The 17,704-nt window shown below is 39.5% G+C and overlaps 1 protein-coding gene across 1 annotated transcript in view; it reads left to right on the forward strand.

Moving 5' to 3' along the window:
* WARS1 (tryptophanyl-tRNA synthetase 1) overlaps window positions 1–15,529 on the forward strand; it is a 39,827-nt gene extending 24,298 nt beyond the window's left edge. Inside the window, exons 6-11 of the mRNA XM_034768370.1 lie at window positions 116–298; window positions 3,790–3,890; window positions 5,210–5,322; window positions 8,594–8,767; window positions 11,966–12,106; window positions 15,037–15,529. Coding sequence (XP_034624261.1) covers window positions 116–298; window positions 3,790–3,890; window positions 5,210–5,322; window positions 8,594–8,767; window positions 11,966–12,106; window positions 15,037–15,195 — 871 coding nt within the window. The 3' untranslated portion in view covers window positions 15,196–15,529. The remainder of the gene's footprint in view (window positions 1–115; window positions 299–3,789; window positions 3,891–5,209; window positions 5,323–8,593; window positions 8,768–11,965; window positions 12,107–15,036) is intronic.
* Window positions 15,530–17,704: the final 2,175 nt, after the last annotated feature.

Consider the following 17,704-nt stretch of genomic DNA (forward strand, 5'->3'; position numbering starts at 1 on the left):
GTGGAGAATCAAGCCCCTTAACTTTATTACTGCCTGAAGTCATTTAAATATTTTGGCTGTGCAACCCATTTGCTTTAACTTGTTCTACAAAATAAAATATTTTTATTTCTATTAGGTGGCTGCAAGAAGTATTTAATGTTCCCTTGGTTATACAGTTGACTGATGATGAGAAATACCTCTGGAAAGATCTGACAATTGAGAAAGCTTATGAATATGCTATAGAAAATGCAAAGGACATCATAGCCTGTGGTTTTGACATCAATAAAACCTTTATCTTTTCTGATCTTGACTACTTGGGGTAAGGTTATAAGAATTCGTAAAACCTCATGATCAAAAGCTTTCAGATAATCTCTGTGATCTTGCAACAGCCAGCAATATAAACACATTGACTATGTATCTAGATCTGAAATCTTCCAGGCAATTTTTGCACTACTTAACACAATACCTTATTGTCCGTGTTTCTAATATATTCTTTGCAATGTATGAACATGTGTGTGTATTTATAACAACATAAAATATACATCATATTTTATATATTTAATATAAGTATGTAATAAAGAGAATATTATAAAAATAACTGAGAGTACATAGGCCTGGTAACTTCAAGACTGAAGCTTCGTTTGTTTAGGATGCTATCAAAACCTCAGATGTCTTTATAGTCTCATGTCATAGCTTTTTTGGGCTGCGTTCTTTTTCTGTTTGGGATAAACAAGTTACTTTCATGTTGATCTATGACTGTAATAGAACTTAAATGGTTCACGTTTTAACTTCCAGTAAGGGTGAGCTGCTAATACAAATCCACAAGGAAAAGAAGCAGCCATCATGGTTGCCTGCTTCAAAGGAAGAAATCCCCATAGAAGAGATTGAAACTTTAGAAGTCATGGTCCTGATTCTCCTCTCACTTAAACTGGTGAGAATAAGGAACTTCCATGGAGACCTTGGGACAAGGGAGTATGCTGTAGAGCCAGCACTTCCCTTTTTTGTCCCCCATGGTGTTGGCTCTCACTGAGGAGAGGAAAACACTGCATAATTTGCTCGTACGGGACCCATCCTGCAAATCTTCCTTACCTGAGTAGCTCATACCCATGTGAAAAGGATCCCATTGACTTCAGTGGGACTAGCCATGTGAATAAAAATACTCACTAGAGTATTATTACGAAACCTTTTTTCTATGTAGAGTTTGCAGGAAATAAAACAAGTTTTGAAACAAAGGGCAAAGGAATATATTGTAATAATGGAGCAACTTTAACTGCTTGCAGAGCCTTTTTTTTTTAATCTATATTTTAAAACTTGTTTTTATAAAACAGAAGAACAAAAATACATATATAGGATCAATGCTTGGAGAGATCCAGGCCAGTTTGGGAGCCTCCAAGTCATAAGACCTCAGGTATTTTATATTGATTTAACATTTTAATGGCAGTAGAAATGGCATCTAGTTATGAGGAAGAACAAAGCATAGATTCATAGATTCATAGATTATAGGACTGGAAGGGACCTCGAGAGGTCATCGAGTCCAGTCCCCTGCCCGCATGGCAGGACCAAATACTGTCAAAGCAGCTGAGAAGTTCCAAACTCTCCACTCTCAGATTAATTAACAAGATTTTGAAATATCTTTAATAAATTAGTTCATTTCCTCCTGCCTGCCAATTTCAAAAAAGTGTATAAGGAGGGATTTTCAAAGCACTCAACTTTGGCCTAGCTCTGCTCCTATTGGTGTTAATGGTACTCCCATTGACTTCAATGGGAGCGGAGTTAGACCAACACAAACTGCATCTGAAAATTCCACCCATACCATATGTACAGACACACTCATGTTGTACAAACATATTGGAGTATATTTGGAGACCTATTTTAGCCTTGAACAGAAATAGCAGCAATCTCTGCTGAGTGGCAGTTGCTGGGGCTGCAGTATTTCTATATATTCTCATGCATCTGCAGCTAGTGAGAAATGTTCCCAAGGATGTAAGGTTATAGCTGAGTGTCCGTTAATCTTCTTTCCAGGGAAAGTGAATTAAAAATTCATAAAGCTTTATCATCAAAGAACAGGTATATTTTGCTTGTAGTGCATTTTGTAAGCTTGTATACTTAGTACCTTTAAGGGGAAAAATCATACACACTCAAGAAATTTAGAGTAAATGTTGTAAAGTTAACATCAAGGCCATATCTATACTACCACTTACGTCGGCAAAAGTCATGCCGCTTAGGGACGTGAAAAAACCACACCCCGAGCAACATAAGTTTTGCTAGCATAAGTGGTATTGTGCACAGCACTGTATCGGCAGGAGAACTTTTCCCGCCAACGTAGCTACCACCGCTCATTGAGGTGGATTTATTATGTTGACGGGAGAGTGGCTACACAAGTAATTTTACAGCAGTGCAGCTGCATTGGCACAGCTGTGCCGCTGTGAGCTCACTAGCGAAGTCATGGCCTAACTCTGCCTCCTTGTGCCTGTGCCTGTAAAATATGGGCTCTCTTCTTAGAATTATTTATAAATACAGCACAAATTTGAATTTCTTACACAAACTTATACACAACGAAGTATGTAATTTTCAAGTGAAACCTGAGGTTTTATGGCTTAATGAGACCTGAAAATCAAGCCAACTTTTAATAAAATTAATTCAGATTATTCAATATAATTACACCTCTACCCCGATATGACACGACCCGATATGACACGAATTTGGATATATCGCGGTAAAGCAGCGCTCCGGGGGGGCGGGGCTGCGCACTCTAGCGGATCAAAGCAAGTTCGATATAACGCAGTTTCACATATAATGCGGTAAGATTTTTTTGGCTCCCGAGGACAGCGTTATATCGGGGTAGAGGTGTAATATAAAATTTATATAATTAATATAAAATTATTCAGAAGATATATAGATCTTCCAGAAGAGAAGAAGAATGTACTCTTGTATGCTTAGGGAAAGAGTGTCAGTTAGGTGTTCAGATACCATGATAATGACCGACATTTAAAAACTATGATAGTTCAGGGAGGGCTTGGTGACTTGGAGGACTGTGTTGGAGGTTTTCACTAGCCTTACCTCCTCCTGTTTCTTTTTTGTTTGTTTGTTTTTTCATGTAGCAAAAAGAACTTCCAAGCCTGTTCTCATGAAGAAGGGTTTCTCTGGGTATCTTGCTGCAGTGTCTCATGGAAGTTGTAGTTCAGGTGCGTCAAGCTCCTTTTCCCTATTGGCCAGCCTGACTTGGGATCTCCCATGATACAACACAGTCTTCCTCTTGAAGAGGGAGGAGATGCATCATAGAAGTCCCTGGCCAGGGTGCATCATAGGAGCTTTAGTCTGCCAGAAATCCCAGCCCAGGGAGGAGAACAAGGACAGGATGCATCTGAACCTCAATTCCCATGAGGCACCTCACTAGTATTTCCAAATCAAAATATATTGATTTTTCAGGCATTTGGGGTTTGTTTGTTTTTGTTTTTGTTTGTTTTGTTTTGTTTTTACAAAAAATTGAAATTTTCTACAGAAAGCAAACACTTCATTTTGTTAAAAACCCAATTTTCCATTGAAAACCAGTTTTGGCTGAACATTTTTGACCAGCCCTACTGACCACTTGTATGTAAGCTTGCGGAGAAAAGAATATAAACTTCCAAAATTATTTAATCTTGTTTTTTTAAAAATTATGTTCTAAATGTATTAATAAATACTAGGAAGCAGTGCTTCTAAGGTGGTCTGCCAATCTACCCATGTTGTATAGATGTTATTACAGAAATGTAGTCTACCCTCTTTGACACTAAATTATCTCCCTTTGACTCCCTCCCCCGTTTTTTACAGGATGAGTTCAGGATTCTACAAGAATGTTGTAAAGGTTCAGAAGCATGTTACATTTAACCAAGTGAAGGGAATCTTTGGCTTTACAGACAGTGATTGCATTGGTAAGAGCATGAATATGAGTTACTGGAAAGGACTGCTGTTTGCACTTTGTGTGATACCAAAGGCACCTTGATTGTGTAAACAGACTAGCACCTGCTGCTTATTGGAAAAACTGAGAGGAGAAGCACAAATATTAATATTTTGAACTGCTCACGTAGGACGTAGTCCTGGAGTCCTTACTCAGGCAAAACACCTTTAGCTACCACTGTAAGTTTTCCCAGTGTAAGGGCTGCTGTTTATGGCTTTGATGGCAATGAAGTATGAAATACAGGAGTTGTTGATGTGCATGCAATGTCCACAGTGCAAAGAGTAATTCTTTGTGTAATTTACTGCTACAACTAATACTTAATAACAACACTTCTATTGCACTTTCTACCTTAAATGCATTTTCCAAGTCTGTCTTCTTTTTTTTTTTTTTTTTTTTTTTTTAGGATAAATTCTAGGTATACTATCAATATTTTTCAGATGGGAAAATAAAGTCCTAAAGACCTTATTTTCAGAGGTGCTAGCAGCCACAGCTTCTGTTGACACGGTTGTAGGTCCTTAACACCCCTCACAATAAGGCTCCAAATGCTTTGGGGTTCAAATATGAGATCAGACCTCAGGAGTTCCTGGCTCCAAGCCTTGTTCTTGAATTACTAGGTCAGGCCTCTCTTGTAGCTTCTCAGAATATGTTGTTACATTCTGGGATGCGATTCCCACATATTGGCTGGGATCTGGATAGAAAAAAACATGTTTGTTACAAACAGCCACTGTTATTTATGCTTTGTGAGGACACTGAGCACTCTTTTCCAGTTTGGGGAAATCTACCATTGCCCTTCTTTGATTTGGGCCATGAATCTCTGTCATGGGGGACGGGCAAGGAGGTCATACACCCCATCTCCTGTGCCTCTCCTGAAGAGGGCAAAAGGCATCTTTGGAAAAGTCTGAAGCATGAGATTTGATAATAGTTACTGTGTTAATGTAGAATGAGCATATTGATGGCAGTGCGGAGCTTTCTGTTCTCCCCATGGCCTGTGAAAGAAGGGAATGAACAGGGCGATTCACAGATTTCAAAGCCAGAAGGGGCCAGCCTAACGCCTCACCCTCACACAGGCTGCAGAATTGCTCACAGAAGGTGGATTAAAACGTACCTTTTAGAAAGACAGCTATTCTCATCTTGCTGAACCAAATAATTCACTTTTCTATGTGGTGATAGACTAAATACATCTCTATAATACAGTTCTTAATTATCTTACTGTAGTGTTAAAGATGCGTGTGTTGGATGTAATTGAACTGGAAAGGGGGAAATAAAAATGTTCTAAAATGTTTTCTTTTCTAGGAAAGATCAGCTTTCCTGCTATCCAAGCTGCTCCATCCTTTAGCTCATCATTTCCACAAATCTTCAAGGACAAGAAAGACATTCAGTGTCTTATCCCATGTGCCATTGATCAGGTTAGAAATTATTGTATTTTATTTTGGGATTTTTAAAATGCACCCATCAGACTTTTGTTAAGTGACTAAAAAAATAGAAAACATCCTTCTCACAGGCAGTCTCCTCAGGCAAAAGCCTGAGGATATTGTTAGGTCTTATACTGTGTCCTGATAGGAATAATATAGGCTGTATCAGCCCAGTAGGCACTTTACTAATTTCATACTGATTCCCATTAAGTCTTGAACCTGTCATGATATCAGACTAGTCCCTAGTGTGCAAGTGTACATGAATGTACAATGGCCACATGTGGCTCTTACAGATCTCAAAGCACTACAAAGTCAGTATCGTTATCCCTGTTTTACAGATGGGAAAACTGAGCTACAGGAAAGAGAAGTGACTTCCCCAAGATCACCTAGCATGTCAGTGGCAGATCCTGGAATAGAACTTATGTCTCCTGAGTTGTAGTCTGGTGGTCTTTCCACTAGACCACACTATATATTACTCATGGGTGGGAATTCCACAGCACTGCACATGTGCAGAATTCATGTCCCCCTGCAGATTTCTTTGCTTCCCTGCAGAAAAATGCCTTCTGATGGGGAAGCAAAGGGAATCCACAAGAATGATTATGCCCCCCCAACTGCTCCTCCCCAGCAGCATGGGCATGTCAGTTCGGGTGCCCGGGGCAGCCAGCGGAGATGTAAATCACCCCTGGGGCTGGGCTGGTATGCGTGCATGGGGAGATGTCAATCACGCCGGGAGGGGGGAGAGGGGGTATATGCGGGGGAACAAGAGAGGCTCTGTCCCTCTTGCTTGCTATTACAGCATGCCCGGCGTGGGTGGCAAGGCTTCGGGATGTTTCTGAGGAGGTAGGCATGGGACAGGCTCAGTCCCCTCAGGCAGAGCAGAATGTAGCAGACTGCGTAAAAGTTTTAAGGCTCCTTTACATTGCCAGAGTGGGCTAAAGGACAGAATGACCTTATAAATGCTTATAGTCTAAATTTAGAACTGGTCTAAATTTTTGGACTGAAAAATGTTCCAATCAAAATATGCTCTATGAACTGTTTACTCCTGACCTTTCTGGAGATGGTTAGTAGCCAATATAAATTGTGAGTTTGATACCCCAGCATTCACTTGCTCTTCAGTTGCCTATGATGTAATACTGAGTGCATATATTTGTTGACTAATAACTAGAAATAAAGAGTCAAACCTAGCTACATTACCATTAGACAAAAGAGGTTTCGGGATATCGTCCAATGCTCCCCATTCCCGTTCTCCATCCATTGTAGTTTAGTTTAAATAAATTACCAAAATAATTGAAACTGGCATGATTATATTGTGTTATTTTGACAAATTAAAATATGCAGAATTTTAAAATATTGTGTGCAGAATTTAAAAATTTTTGGTGCAGAATTTCCCCAGAAGTGATATACATGTACAGGCATCATGGTTGTCTCTGCCCATGCCTTCAGCACCAAAAGCATAGGCTTCCCTGAGCCACTTAGCCATAAGGCTCTCGTAGGGCTTGTCTACATGACACGACAATGTGTACTAGAAGGGTCTGATTTCTAAAATGCACTAATGTACTGAGCATGAACTGGCCTGTGTTCACCCTACTTGCATGCACTAAAAGCTCCCTAGTGCGCACAAACATAGTGTTGTGCGCGCTGGGTCAACTCGGTCAAGTTAGTGCACAGCATTCATGCATTCCAGAAAAAACACCCCTCTGGTGCACATGGCTGTGCCATGTAGACAAGCCCATAGTCATTGGAGACAGCTGCTAGAAGATGATTACATGCACCAAGCTATTGCATTTACATCCTGTGACCGGGGCCCCAGGGGGCCACACTGTGATTGCTCAATTAGGGCAAACTGCAAAGTATAGGGCAGACAGTCCCCAAAACTGGTGGTTATTCTATACTTAGATTCACCAAACCAGCAACAAAACAGCTTCTACAATACAAAAACACAGTTCCTGTAAAGCAACCCAGCCTGAAACTCCCACACAGACAGCCAAGTCAAATATGAGGAGGATTACTGAAAATCTTGTGGCATCATATAAAAAGTTTTACTAATCTAAAGAATGAGACACATTACCCACCAGGTTAATGAATATTTCAGATCTTACCCAAATACACGCTTACAGACAATTTTATTAATTAAACTAAGATTTATTTAAAAAGAAAAGAGAGAGTATTGGTTAAAAGAGCATTACATATACAGGTATGAATTCTTAGGTCAGTTTCTAGTGTAGATCGTGAGCTTTAGAGTTGCAAAGAGTCCTTTCCAGAATCAGTTCATCAGGTTATAGTCCAATGTCCAATATCAGAGTGATCTAGAATGGAACTGGAGACCTCAGTCTTGTGACTCAAACTTCCCCTGATGAAGCTTAAGCAGATCTGAGATGAAAGGGTCAGGGCCCAAGAGTTTTTGTAGATCCCTTGACAGCAGGTGTTCCTTGGGTGAAGAATGGTGCCTTTTAAGTAACCGCCTATTGCCTAAGCACCACCAGTAATTAGCTACATAGATTAATATAAGGTAATTACCCATCTTCAGCCATTTACAGGTAGTTTACTACAAACTTCAAAGAGAAATAAGTACGATGATATTACTACATTCACCGCTTATTTGTCTCCTTTTGCTCTCCAAATCAACAGAATACAGCGAAAGACAGGAACCATTTCTTTACATTGTCAACTTCTAACCATATATATGTAAACACACAAAAAATACAAACATTATTTCCTAATATGTCTCTAAAGTTTGAATCTGGGTCAATTAGCCTGCTAGTTGTGCAAGCCTTTCTGGCCCTGTGTCACACATCCACATTGTAAAACCACTGCTATTGGTTCCCTTGTTGAAAGTCTTGTTAGAGATCAAGAAACTAACAGGCATGAAGGCAGCACTACCTACTCCATCCTGGAGGAGGTTTCTCTAATTTACAAGCTGTGTATGTTGCCAGGGTACTTTTGATAAGAAGCTTACACTGCCCTTGCCCAGAATTTAAGAGTCCTGTTGATAAATGGCAGACTTCTGTCTCCTGGGCAGTCAAACTTCATTTTCATAAGTGCCAAGTACACACAGTTTCTTCTTAAATAAACTGCACAGTTTGTTATGAAAGGATGGGCTCTAAAAAGAAACGAGATATCAGAAGGGATTTTTCAAAGGGGATTGGAAATGGGCTATGAGACATTTTGTCACTGGTTGGAACCTGAACCAGATGAGTTGTAATCAAACAGTTCTGAACTATGTATGTTCAATTTTATTCAAGGCTTTTATTGGTGGTTGTTCTAGGATCCTTATTTTAGAATGACAAGGGATGTAGCTCCGAGGATTGGATATCTTAAACCAGCCTTATTGCATTCGATCTTCTTCCCAGCGCTGCAAGGAGCACAGACAAAAATGAGTGCTAGTGACCCCAACTCCTCCATCTTCCTTACTGACACACCCAAGCAGATCAAGACAAAGGTAAGAACCTACACAATATGAAAATATATACAGTACTATATTCAGTGGAGTAATTTGCTTGAGTGTTACAATAAGTCCTCCTTTTTTGTTTTGTTTTGTTGACCATTTTTTTAAACATATCCACATCCTTTTTCCTTTTGTAATTTATTCTAATGTACCTTTGGAGATCGACCAAGTGAGACAAACATAACTAACCTAGTCTGATATTTTGCCCTGTCAGCTATACTACCAGAATAATATTTAATGTACTAAACATCCTGTTTGTTCACCTGGTGTCTGCAGAGCTTTGCCATGACAATAAGTCTGTCAATGTCCTGTCTCTACAAATACACAGCAGGTTTCTGTAATTTTAAAGACTGGCAACCTGTGATGTAAATCAAACGAAGAGCTCTTGTTCTCTGTTGACTACTCCATGGCACCAAATACCACCGTGTTATACAGTGACAGTTGCTAGGCAGGCGAAGCTTTCACTGCAGCTCAGTGGATCTGCTGCTACCCTGCACTTCTCCAGCTAATTAGTCTGTGAACAGAAATATTACATTAACCTTCTCTTTGGTTTTAAAAAGAGTATCTATCTCCTCTCCAGTACATCCCCATAACTACTCTTAATCCTAAAGAAAATCAGGCATTCATAATTACTAGACTAAATTAGACTAGGTTTGTTGCATGTGACATAGTGCTCTGTGGAATTTGCAATAAGAATGAGTCATCTTTAGAATATTCTGAAAAAGTTACAAAGTTAGACCAGAGGAACCCTGACTTTTAGGCATACGATACCCTTGATTTAGGGGTTGAGTATCTACAAGTAGGTAAACCTCCTTGTACATAGAAAGTTAAGTGTTCAGAAAAGGCGTGTTCAGCCCATGTATTGATTGGTGGAGGTCACTGTAGGTCAAAGCAGGGGAAAGATTTGTTGTAGCTTCTAGCTGGTTAGGCAGCATTCCTAATATGTTTGACAAACTGTCACAGAATGTAGCAGCTAAGATCTTTGGCATGGTTTTTTTTCTGTGAACAATTAGTGTCCTGCATATGAACTGCTAGGTGTGTCTTGAGGAAGCAGTATTTGTTTAAGAATTATAATTACGACTTCAGCATTGTGTCCTCTTGCATTTGTGTTTGAAGAATTCCACAATGATGCAGAGTTTTGTTTTAAGTAGGTAGATTAACTCTTCTATTTTATTGGGGGAGGAAAAAAACTAATCCCTGGCTTTAAAATAGTGATATTCATTTAAATACAATATTGGTAGTTTACCTCCAGTCTCTTGGAGGATATCAAATATACTCTAGGGGCAATCCAAGGTATTGTAAGCCAATAAATCCTATTTCTGCACCCAGTAAACTGGTTGAAACAATAATTAAAGGTAGAATTATAAACACCAGATCACAATATGATAGGCATTTCTTCTACAAAAGAAAATTATGGCTTAGAATAGAATTTTTTAAACATGTCAGTAAAATTTTGTATAAAGGAAAACTAATTAATATTCATTTAAACTTTCAAAGGGCTTGGAAAAGTCCATTCCAAGAGGCAATTAAGAAGTCATGGAGAGAAGGGCAAAGTACTGTCTGTTGATCAAAAACTGGCTAAGAGACAAAACAGAGTAGGCAAATGGCAAATTTCCATCATGGCAAAAGATTAACAGCAGGGTACCACAAGATTCTGTACTAGAACTGATTTTAATAACTTTATTAATGATCTGGAAAAGGGTATTAGCAGTGAGGTGGTAAAACTTGCAGATGGAACAAGCTAATTAGGTTAGTCAAGACTGAAAGACTGAGAAGCTTGAGAGGGACCTAACCAAGCTGGGTGAATGGGCAACACTATGGTACATGAAATTCATTGCTGATGCATATAAAGCATAATAATCTCAACTACTTGTACCTCTAACTGGATTTTAAATTAACTTTATCAGCTCAGGAAAAAGACCATCATTGTGGACAGCTCAATGAAACCCTATGCTCAATGTGCAGAAGCAGTCAAAAAAACAAACGATGTTTGCACGCTTAAGGAATGAGGGCAAGAATTATATACGCTATATCAGTATATGAAACAATGGTATGCTGTCAGCTGGAATTCTGCTTTCAGTACTAGTCATCCCTTCTCAGCAAGTATATTGCACACTTAGATGAGATTCAGAGATTGGAAACATGAACGATTCAGAGCATGAGAAAATTCTCATTTGAAGAGTCAAAAGACTGGAATTGTTTGCCTTACTGTGGAGGTGCAGAGGAGTGGAGACTTGATAAAGTATATAAAATAATGAGTGTTCTAGAAAAGGCACATTGTGAGCTGCTGTTCGGGCTGTCTCATACACAAGAACAAGGGGACAGTCGATGAAATTGGAAGGTGGCAAATTCAAAATTGAATTTAAAAAAAATGTTTTCAGACAATGAATAATTAGCCCATGAAACTCATTGCCCCAAGATATCATTTAAGATCCAGCTCTTAGCAAGATTCAAATATGACTAAGAATTCCGAGTTATAGCAAATACAGTAAATCCCAAACAGGATTTTGTCTGTAAACAGAAGAAAATGAAAAAGGGCAAATAGCAAAAAGGTGCTGGACACTATCTCTTTCCAGCCTTGGCCATTGTTATCTTCAGCTCCTCTCTTCTCCGTCTCTTGTCGCTCTTGATAGTTGCTAAGTCCTACCAGTTTTATTCTCTCTCTAACCTCCCTAAAATCTGTCCGCTCCACTCCATTCTCCTTCAAAGTTAATTTCTCAGTGAGGTGAATATAGGCTATACCTAACAATGTTGCTTTTGTTTGTATGAAGATAGTTTTGTGCAATAATAATAATAATACATAGCCTTCCTTACAAATGGTGACAACTGCCGCAGAAAGGACTAGGTGTTCTTAATGAAAATCTGGGTAAATTCTTGATGCGACTTAATTAGACCTAAGGGACCACTTTATGGGTTGATTGTGTGTATCATCATCTTGTCCTGCTACTCACAGCTTGTCACTCCCCTAGTCATGTCCTCCCATTACCTTCTGCATCAGGATCAGGCTTCTTCCCTCGCCTTTAAGGCTCTGCACAAATCTGCTCCTGCTTGCACCTCAACTAGTCTTTGAGGTAGATTTTTTTTTTTGTATGTAATGTTGATAAAAGTGCTTATGGCCCTTCCATATCAACTGTTTATAGTGTAATCCCCATTTGACAGAAGTTATACCATCAAATAATTATGTTGTTCTAGATCAACAAGCATGCCTTCTCTGGAGGTAAAGATACTATTGAAGAACACAGGAAGTATGGGGGTAACTGTGAGGTTGATGTCTCTTACATGTATCTCACCTTCTTCCTTGAAGATGATGACAAACTTGAAAAAATGAAGCAGGTAAGGAGCCAACTTAAAGATCATTATTATTCGTCTTTTCATGAGGAGGGACCCAGTTACAATCAAGACCTCCTATTTGAACCTCCTCATGGAAGATATCCATGGTATAATGCTATATCCTCCCTTTTTATGGGTTTCTCTATCCTAGTTCAACCCTGCAAATGATCAAGATTTGTGTGTGATGGTTGTGGCATTCTCTCCACACGTGTATCACTTTCTTTTTCTTTTTAAAAAGTGGGAAACGACAAACCCCATATATTTTCATGGGGTCTTGTGTAGGAGGATCTCTTCCCTCCCTCTACCCCTTTTTAAACGATGCTACTTTGTTTGGCTTTTTTTATATGTTTTCATAAAGTTTTAAGAATATTGTGCATATTAACCCTACTTACGTAGTGTGCAATGTCTCTAAACCCTTTGTAGCTTTTAAAGCTAGTGACAAGTTTATTTCAGATGCTGATCGTCCTTATGGACGAACACAACTTTTGACATGTTTATATTTATATTAGGGCTGTCGATTAATCGCAGTTAACTCACGTGATTAACTCAAAAAAATTAACTGCGATTAAAAAATTAATCGCACTGTTAAAATAATAGAATACCAATTGAAATGTATTAAATACTTTTGGATGTTTTTCTACATTTTCAAATATATTGATTTTTATTACAACACATAATACAAAGTGTAAAGTGCTCACTTTATACTATTTTTATTACAAATATTTGCACTGTAAAAGTGAAAAACAAAAGAAATTGTATTTTTCAATTCACCTCATACAAGTACTCTGTCTCTATCGTGAAAGTGTAACTTACAAATGTAGATTTTTATTTTTTTTGTTACATAACTGCACACAAAAACAAAACAATGTAAAACTTTAGAGCCTACAAAGTCCACTCAGTCCTGCTTCTTATATACAATGTCACCTGAAAGTGAGAACAGGTGTTCACATGGCACTTTTGTAGCCGGTGTGGCAAGGTATTTACGTGCCAGATATGCTAAACATTTGTATGCCCCTTCATGCTTTAGCCACCATTCCGGAGGACATGCTTCCATGCTGATGATGTTGGTTAAAAAAATAATGCGTTAATTAAATTTGTGACTGAACTCCTTGGGGGAGAATTGTATGTCCCCTGCTCTGTTTTACCCACATTCTGCCATATATTTCATGTTCTAGCAGTCTCTGATGATCACCCAGCACATGTTGTTTGATTTACGAACACTGTCACTGCAGATTTGACAAAATGCAAAGAAGGTACCAACGTGAGATTTCTAAAAATAGCTACAGCACTCGACCCAAGGTTTAAGAATCTGTAGTGCCGTCCAGAATCTGAGAGGGATGAGGTGTGGAGCATGCTTCCAGAAGTCTTAAAAGAGCAACACTCGGATGCGGAAACTACAGAACCCGAAAAACCAAAAAAGAATATCAACCTTTTGCTGGTAGCATCTGACTCAGATGATGAAAATAAACATGCATCGGTCCGCTCTGCTTTGGATCGTTATCGAGCAGAAACCATCATCAGCATGGATGCATATCCTCTGGAATGGTGGTTGAAGCATGAAGGGACATATGAATCTTTAGCGCATCTGGCATGTAAATATCTTGCGACGCCAGTTACAACAGTGCCATGCAAATGCCAGTTCTTTTTTTCAGGTGACATTGTAAACAAGAAGTGGGCAGCATTATTTTCTGCAAATGTAACCAAACTTGTTTGTCTGAGCGATTGGCTGAAGTGGACTGAGTGGAGCACCATCCATTTTGTATTCTGTGTTATAATTGAAATCAATATATTTTGAAAATTTAGAAGACATCCAAAAATATTTAAATAAATGGTATTCTATTATTGTTTAACAGTGCGGTTAATTGCACGGTTAATTTTATTTACTTGCTTGACAGCCCTAATTTATATACAATGAAGTTCACACTAAGGCCTCTCTAGTATAAGTAGTTTCCCTCTAAAACCTACCTCGCAAGAACTCCTCATCCTGGGATTGGTGGCAGGGCCCACTCACCTCTCTAGCTGTAAGGATCTTTGATGGGTCTAAGCAGCACATGTGTTCTTTGGAAAGCAGTACTTTCACTCACCACTGAAAGCAACTATACCAAGACTAATTTGTTGACTTTCCCCACTCAGAATAGCTGTAAGAAAGACTAGGAGCTACCAATTTATCTTTAGCTCTCCCCACACAACTTTCCCTGAACAGGGAAGGAAGCAGAGTTGAGGAAGTTGTTGATCCCCTGGGAATACTGCAGCCAAGTCCTTGTGTGTTCCAGGAGCACAGTGGGACACGCTGTCTGACTGGTTTCCTGAAAATCTCCTAGTACTGCATCAGCACTAGCTCCACAGCTCCCATTGGCTGGGAACCACAACCAATGGGAGCTGTGGGGGCAGCGCCTGCAAGCAGAGGCAGCACGCAGAGCCGCCTGCCACACCTCTGCCTAGGAAGAGCCGGGACGGGTCGCCACTTGCAGGAAGCCACTTGATGTGAGCGCCCCCCGGATCCGGCACCCTGCACCCTCTCCCATGCTCCAACCCGCTGCACTGAGCCCTCTCCTGCACCCAAACTCCCTCCCTCTTAGTTAACCGGCATTTTTCACTTACTGGCACCCCCCTCCATTCCCCCAACATGCTGGATAAAACAGCTTTTACTGTAACTGGATTTTCAAGTTAAAACTCTGCTCACTTAGTTTACTCACAGAAGCATGTTAAATAAAAAAACTTGCTGTACTGTGTTGCTAAACCCTTTAAAAATCAGTGAGTGATGTTGCAGATTACACTACCAGTGTGATATCAGGTGATCTTCTGACGTACATAATTTTAATATATATGCAAATCTTTATTTGCCAGTTGTGCTTTTAAAGAGATTCTGCTCAACATTGAGGCTCTTTTCCGATTACCGGAGTAGTTTTTAACAACTGACACTTTCTTGGCAGGCTTACACAAGCGGAGCACTGCTCACAGGAGAGCTAAAGAAGGTGCTTATTGAAACACTACAGCCCTTGGTAGCAGCTCATCAGCAGAGACGCAAACAGATCACAGATGAAATGGTGAAACAATTTATGACTCCACGGAAACTGGCATTCGATTTTTAATGATGTAGATGTAATTTATCAATAGGTAGGAAATAGACTGAATTGTCATCACTCCTTAATTATGCAAAGGCTGCAATCAGTGCTTTATAAATGTTGCTCTTAACAAGTTATTTGCAGTGTACGATCAGTGACTATTTGGAAGAATTGTTAAGACATTATTCATATCTGTATTTAAAAAACCAAAACTTGTTAGGTGAGGTATCAATTTCATTGTAACACAAATGACAGCTGCCAGATTCTTTGGCGAACCATGTTAGTTAGCAGAGGACCCTATTACTGTACTTAAGTTGAAAATACTAAAATATAATAATAAAATTTCTATTGTAATGCCAAAGTCTAACTTGTTCTAGATATGCTAGTAAGAGTCCATAGCTCAAAAAGAAATGAAGTTCTTAGTAGATCCAACTTTTTTTATCCTGTGTTTCTCAGCTTAATGGACTGGGTTATAATGGTGGCTGCTCAGGGACATATTGCACATACGCAGTAGGTGAGTTTTTCAGGGTACATTGTACAGGAATATGTTCCCAATGTTAAATGGATATGGAGTATACGCATCTCTGTTGCTAAAGCAGAGAACTGGGAGTCACGCTGACTCTGCCACAGCCTCTTGGCAAGTCACAGAATCTTCTCTCCCTTCATTTCCACATCTGAAACAGTGGAGTGATAATACTTACCTCCCCAGACACTGGGCCAAGTTCACTAATGCTTGTAAAGTTTTTATCCTCAGATGGAACACACTATAGAAATGCAAATTACTTTTTCATTACCGGGATCTAAAATGCCTCAGATTATGCTGAGAAACCCCTTATGACTGAGGTATTCCTTTTAAGTTGTTCATTTGTTAGAAAATCTACTTCTTTGAAATACCCCATAAAATATTTCCATGTCCAATTTCTTTAAGCAACAGACCCTTACAATCTTTAGTGCAATACATGAAGTAGCAATACAAACAATCAACTGACATTTTTTGATAGTGCTGAAAACATTATTCGTTAGACTGGATCTAAAGTATAACAATTTATGTGTATTTATAACTCAGACCTGTTTGGATGATAGAATTGGAAATACAGTTGAGCACTGAAAACAGAGTTATGTTGTAATATTTGACGGTCATTTAAAATGAAATGAAAGTAGCTAGGACTGTTTGTAAGATTCCATCCATTAGAGGTTGATTCAGTAAACTATGTATGTGGTATGAAAGGTGATAGGTAGTTTGAACCCCCTGAAAAAGCAATTTGTCAGGACTTCCATACTGTAGAACCTGGACACATGCATACCAAAGTCTGTGGTGTTTGTACAATGAACAGTGCCCTAGTAGTCCTTTACCTATGTAAAGGTACACTCCCAACTTTTTTCATACCTTACTAGATAGAGGGTGTGACATTCTGTACCTTGGGAGAGCAGCCTGTAAACCCCCCCCCATATTCCTCATCTGTATATAATTATATAATTTACATATAAAGCATGCCTTGTAAGGTATCAGGGGAAAGATTATGATCTGCTGAAAGTCATTTCTCTGTCCACATATGTATATTATGAATGCATGTGAAGTTATGTGAAGAGTTGTGTTGTATGGTTGTCACTAAAACATGCTGTAAATTGGGGAATCCGCCAGATATTAGCTCTCCAGAGGCAACAACAAGGAAAGTAACTGACACCCCGCCCGAGCGTTGAACAACCCATCAACAGCCATTGTCCAGCAAGGGAGCTACAATTCAATGACTCACCTGCATGAGGCCACACCAAGGGGATTGCTCAACTTTGCCTGGAGACTCAGCAATGCCCCCCAGGCATGCCTGGACTTATGTTCTACAAGCACATGGACTGAGGGTATAAAACTGAACACAGAGGGCCCAGGCTTGGCCTTTCTCCTTCACCCACCTATGCTGCAAGCAACAAGGACACTCTGAAGACTCCAACTGAGGGGACTGGCCCAGATTTCAAGGGTGAAATCTATATATTATGGACAGCAATATCCAGTGGGGTGAGAAAAACTGCTTAATCTAAATGTTGCCCAATCTAATAGGGTTGAGAGTTTAGACTGGGGGGTAATATTTTCTTTTCTTTTGGTAACTAACTCTGACTTTTTGCCTATCACTTAATAGCACTTAAAATCTATCTTTTGTAGTCAGTAAACTACTTTTACTGTTTACCTTTACCAGTGAGTTTGTGGCAAATCTGCTCAGGTTTGCAAAGGCTGGTGTATATTCACTTTCCATTGATGAAGTAGTGAACCAATTAATAAATTTGCACTGCTCGTCTTGAGCAGTGCAAGATGATATTTTCCTGAGGTACAGTACTAGGAGCTGGGGGGATTCGGCTCTGGTGCCTTTCTCTGTCTGGTTCATGAGTGTCTCTGGGAGCATTCATGCAATCTAGCTGGGTGTGGGGTCTCCACATGCGGTTGTGCTGAGTGATAACAGCACCTGGAGGGGTTTGTTGCTGGTCACTAGCCAGGCATTGTGAGAGACAGCCCAGGCTGAAGAGAGTTCAGGGGGCACAGCGGTCC

The sequence above is a fragment of the Trachemys scripta genome, chromosome 4 (genome assembly GCF_013100865.1).
Source record: "Trachemys scripta elegans isolate TJP31775 chromosome 4, CAS_Tse_1.0, whole genome shotgun sequence".
NCBI lineage: Eukaryota > Metazoa > Chordata > Testudines > Emydidae > Trachemys > Trachemys scripta.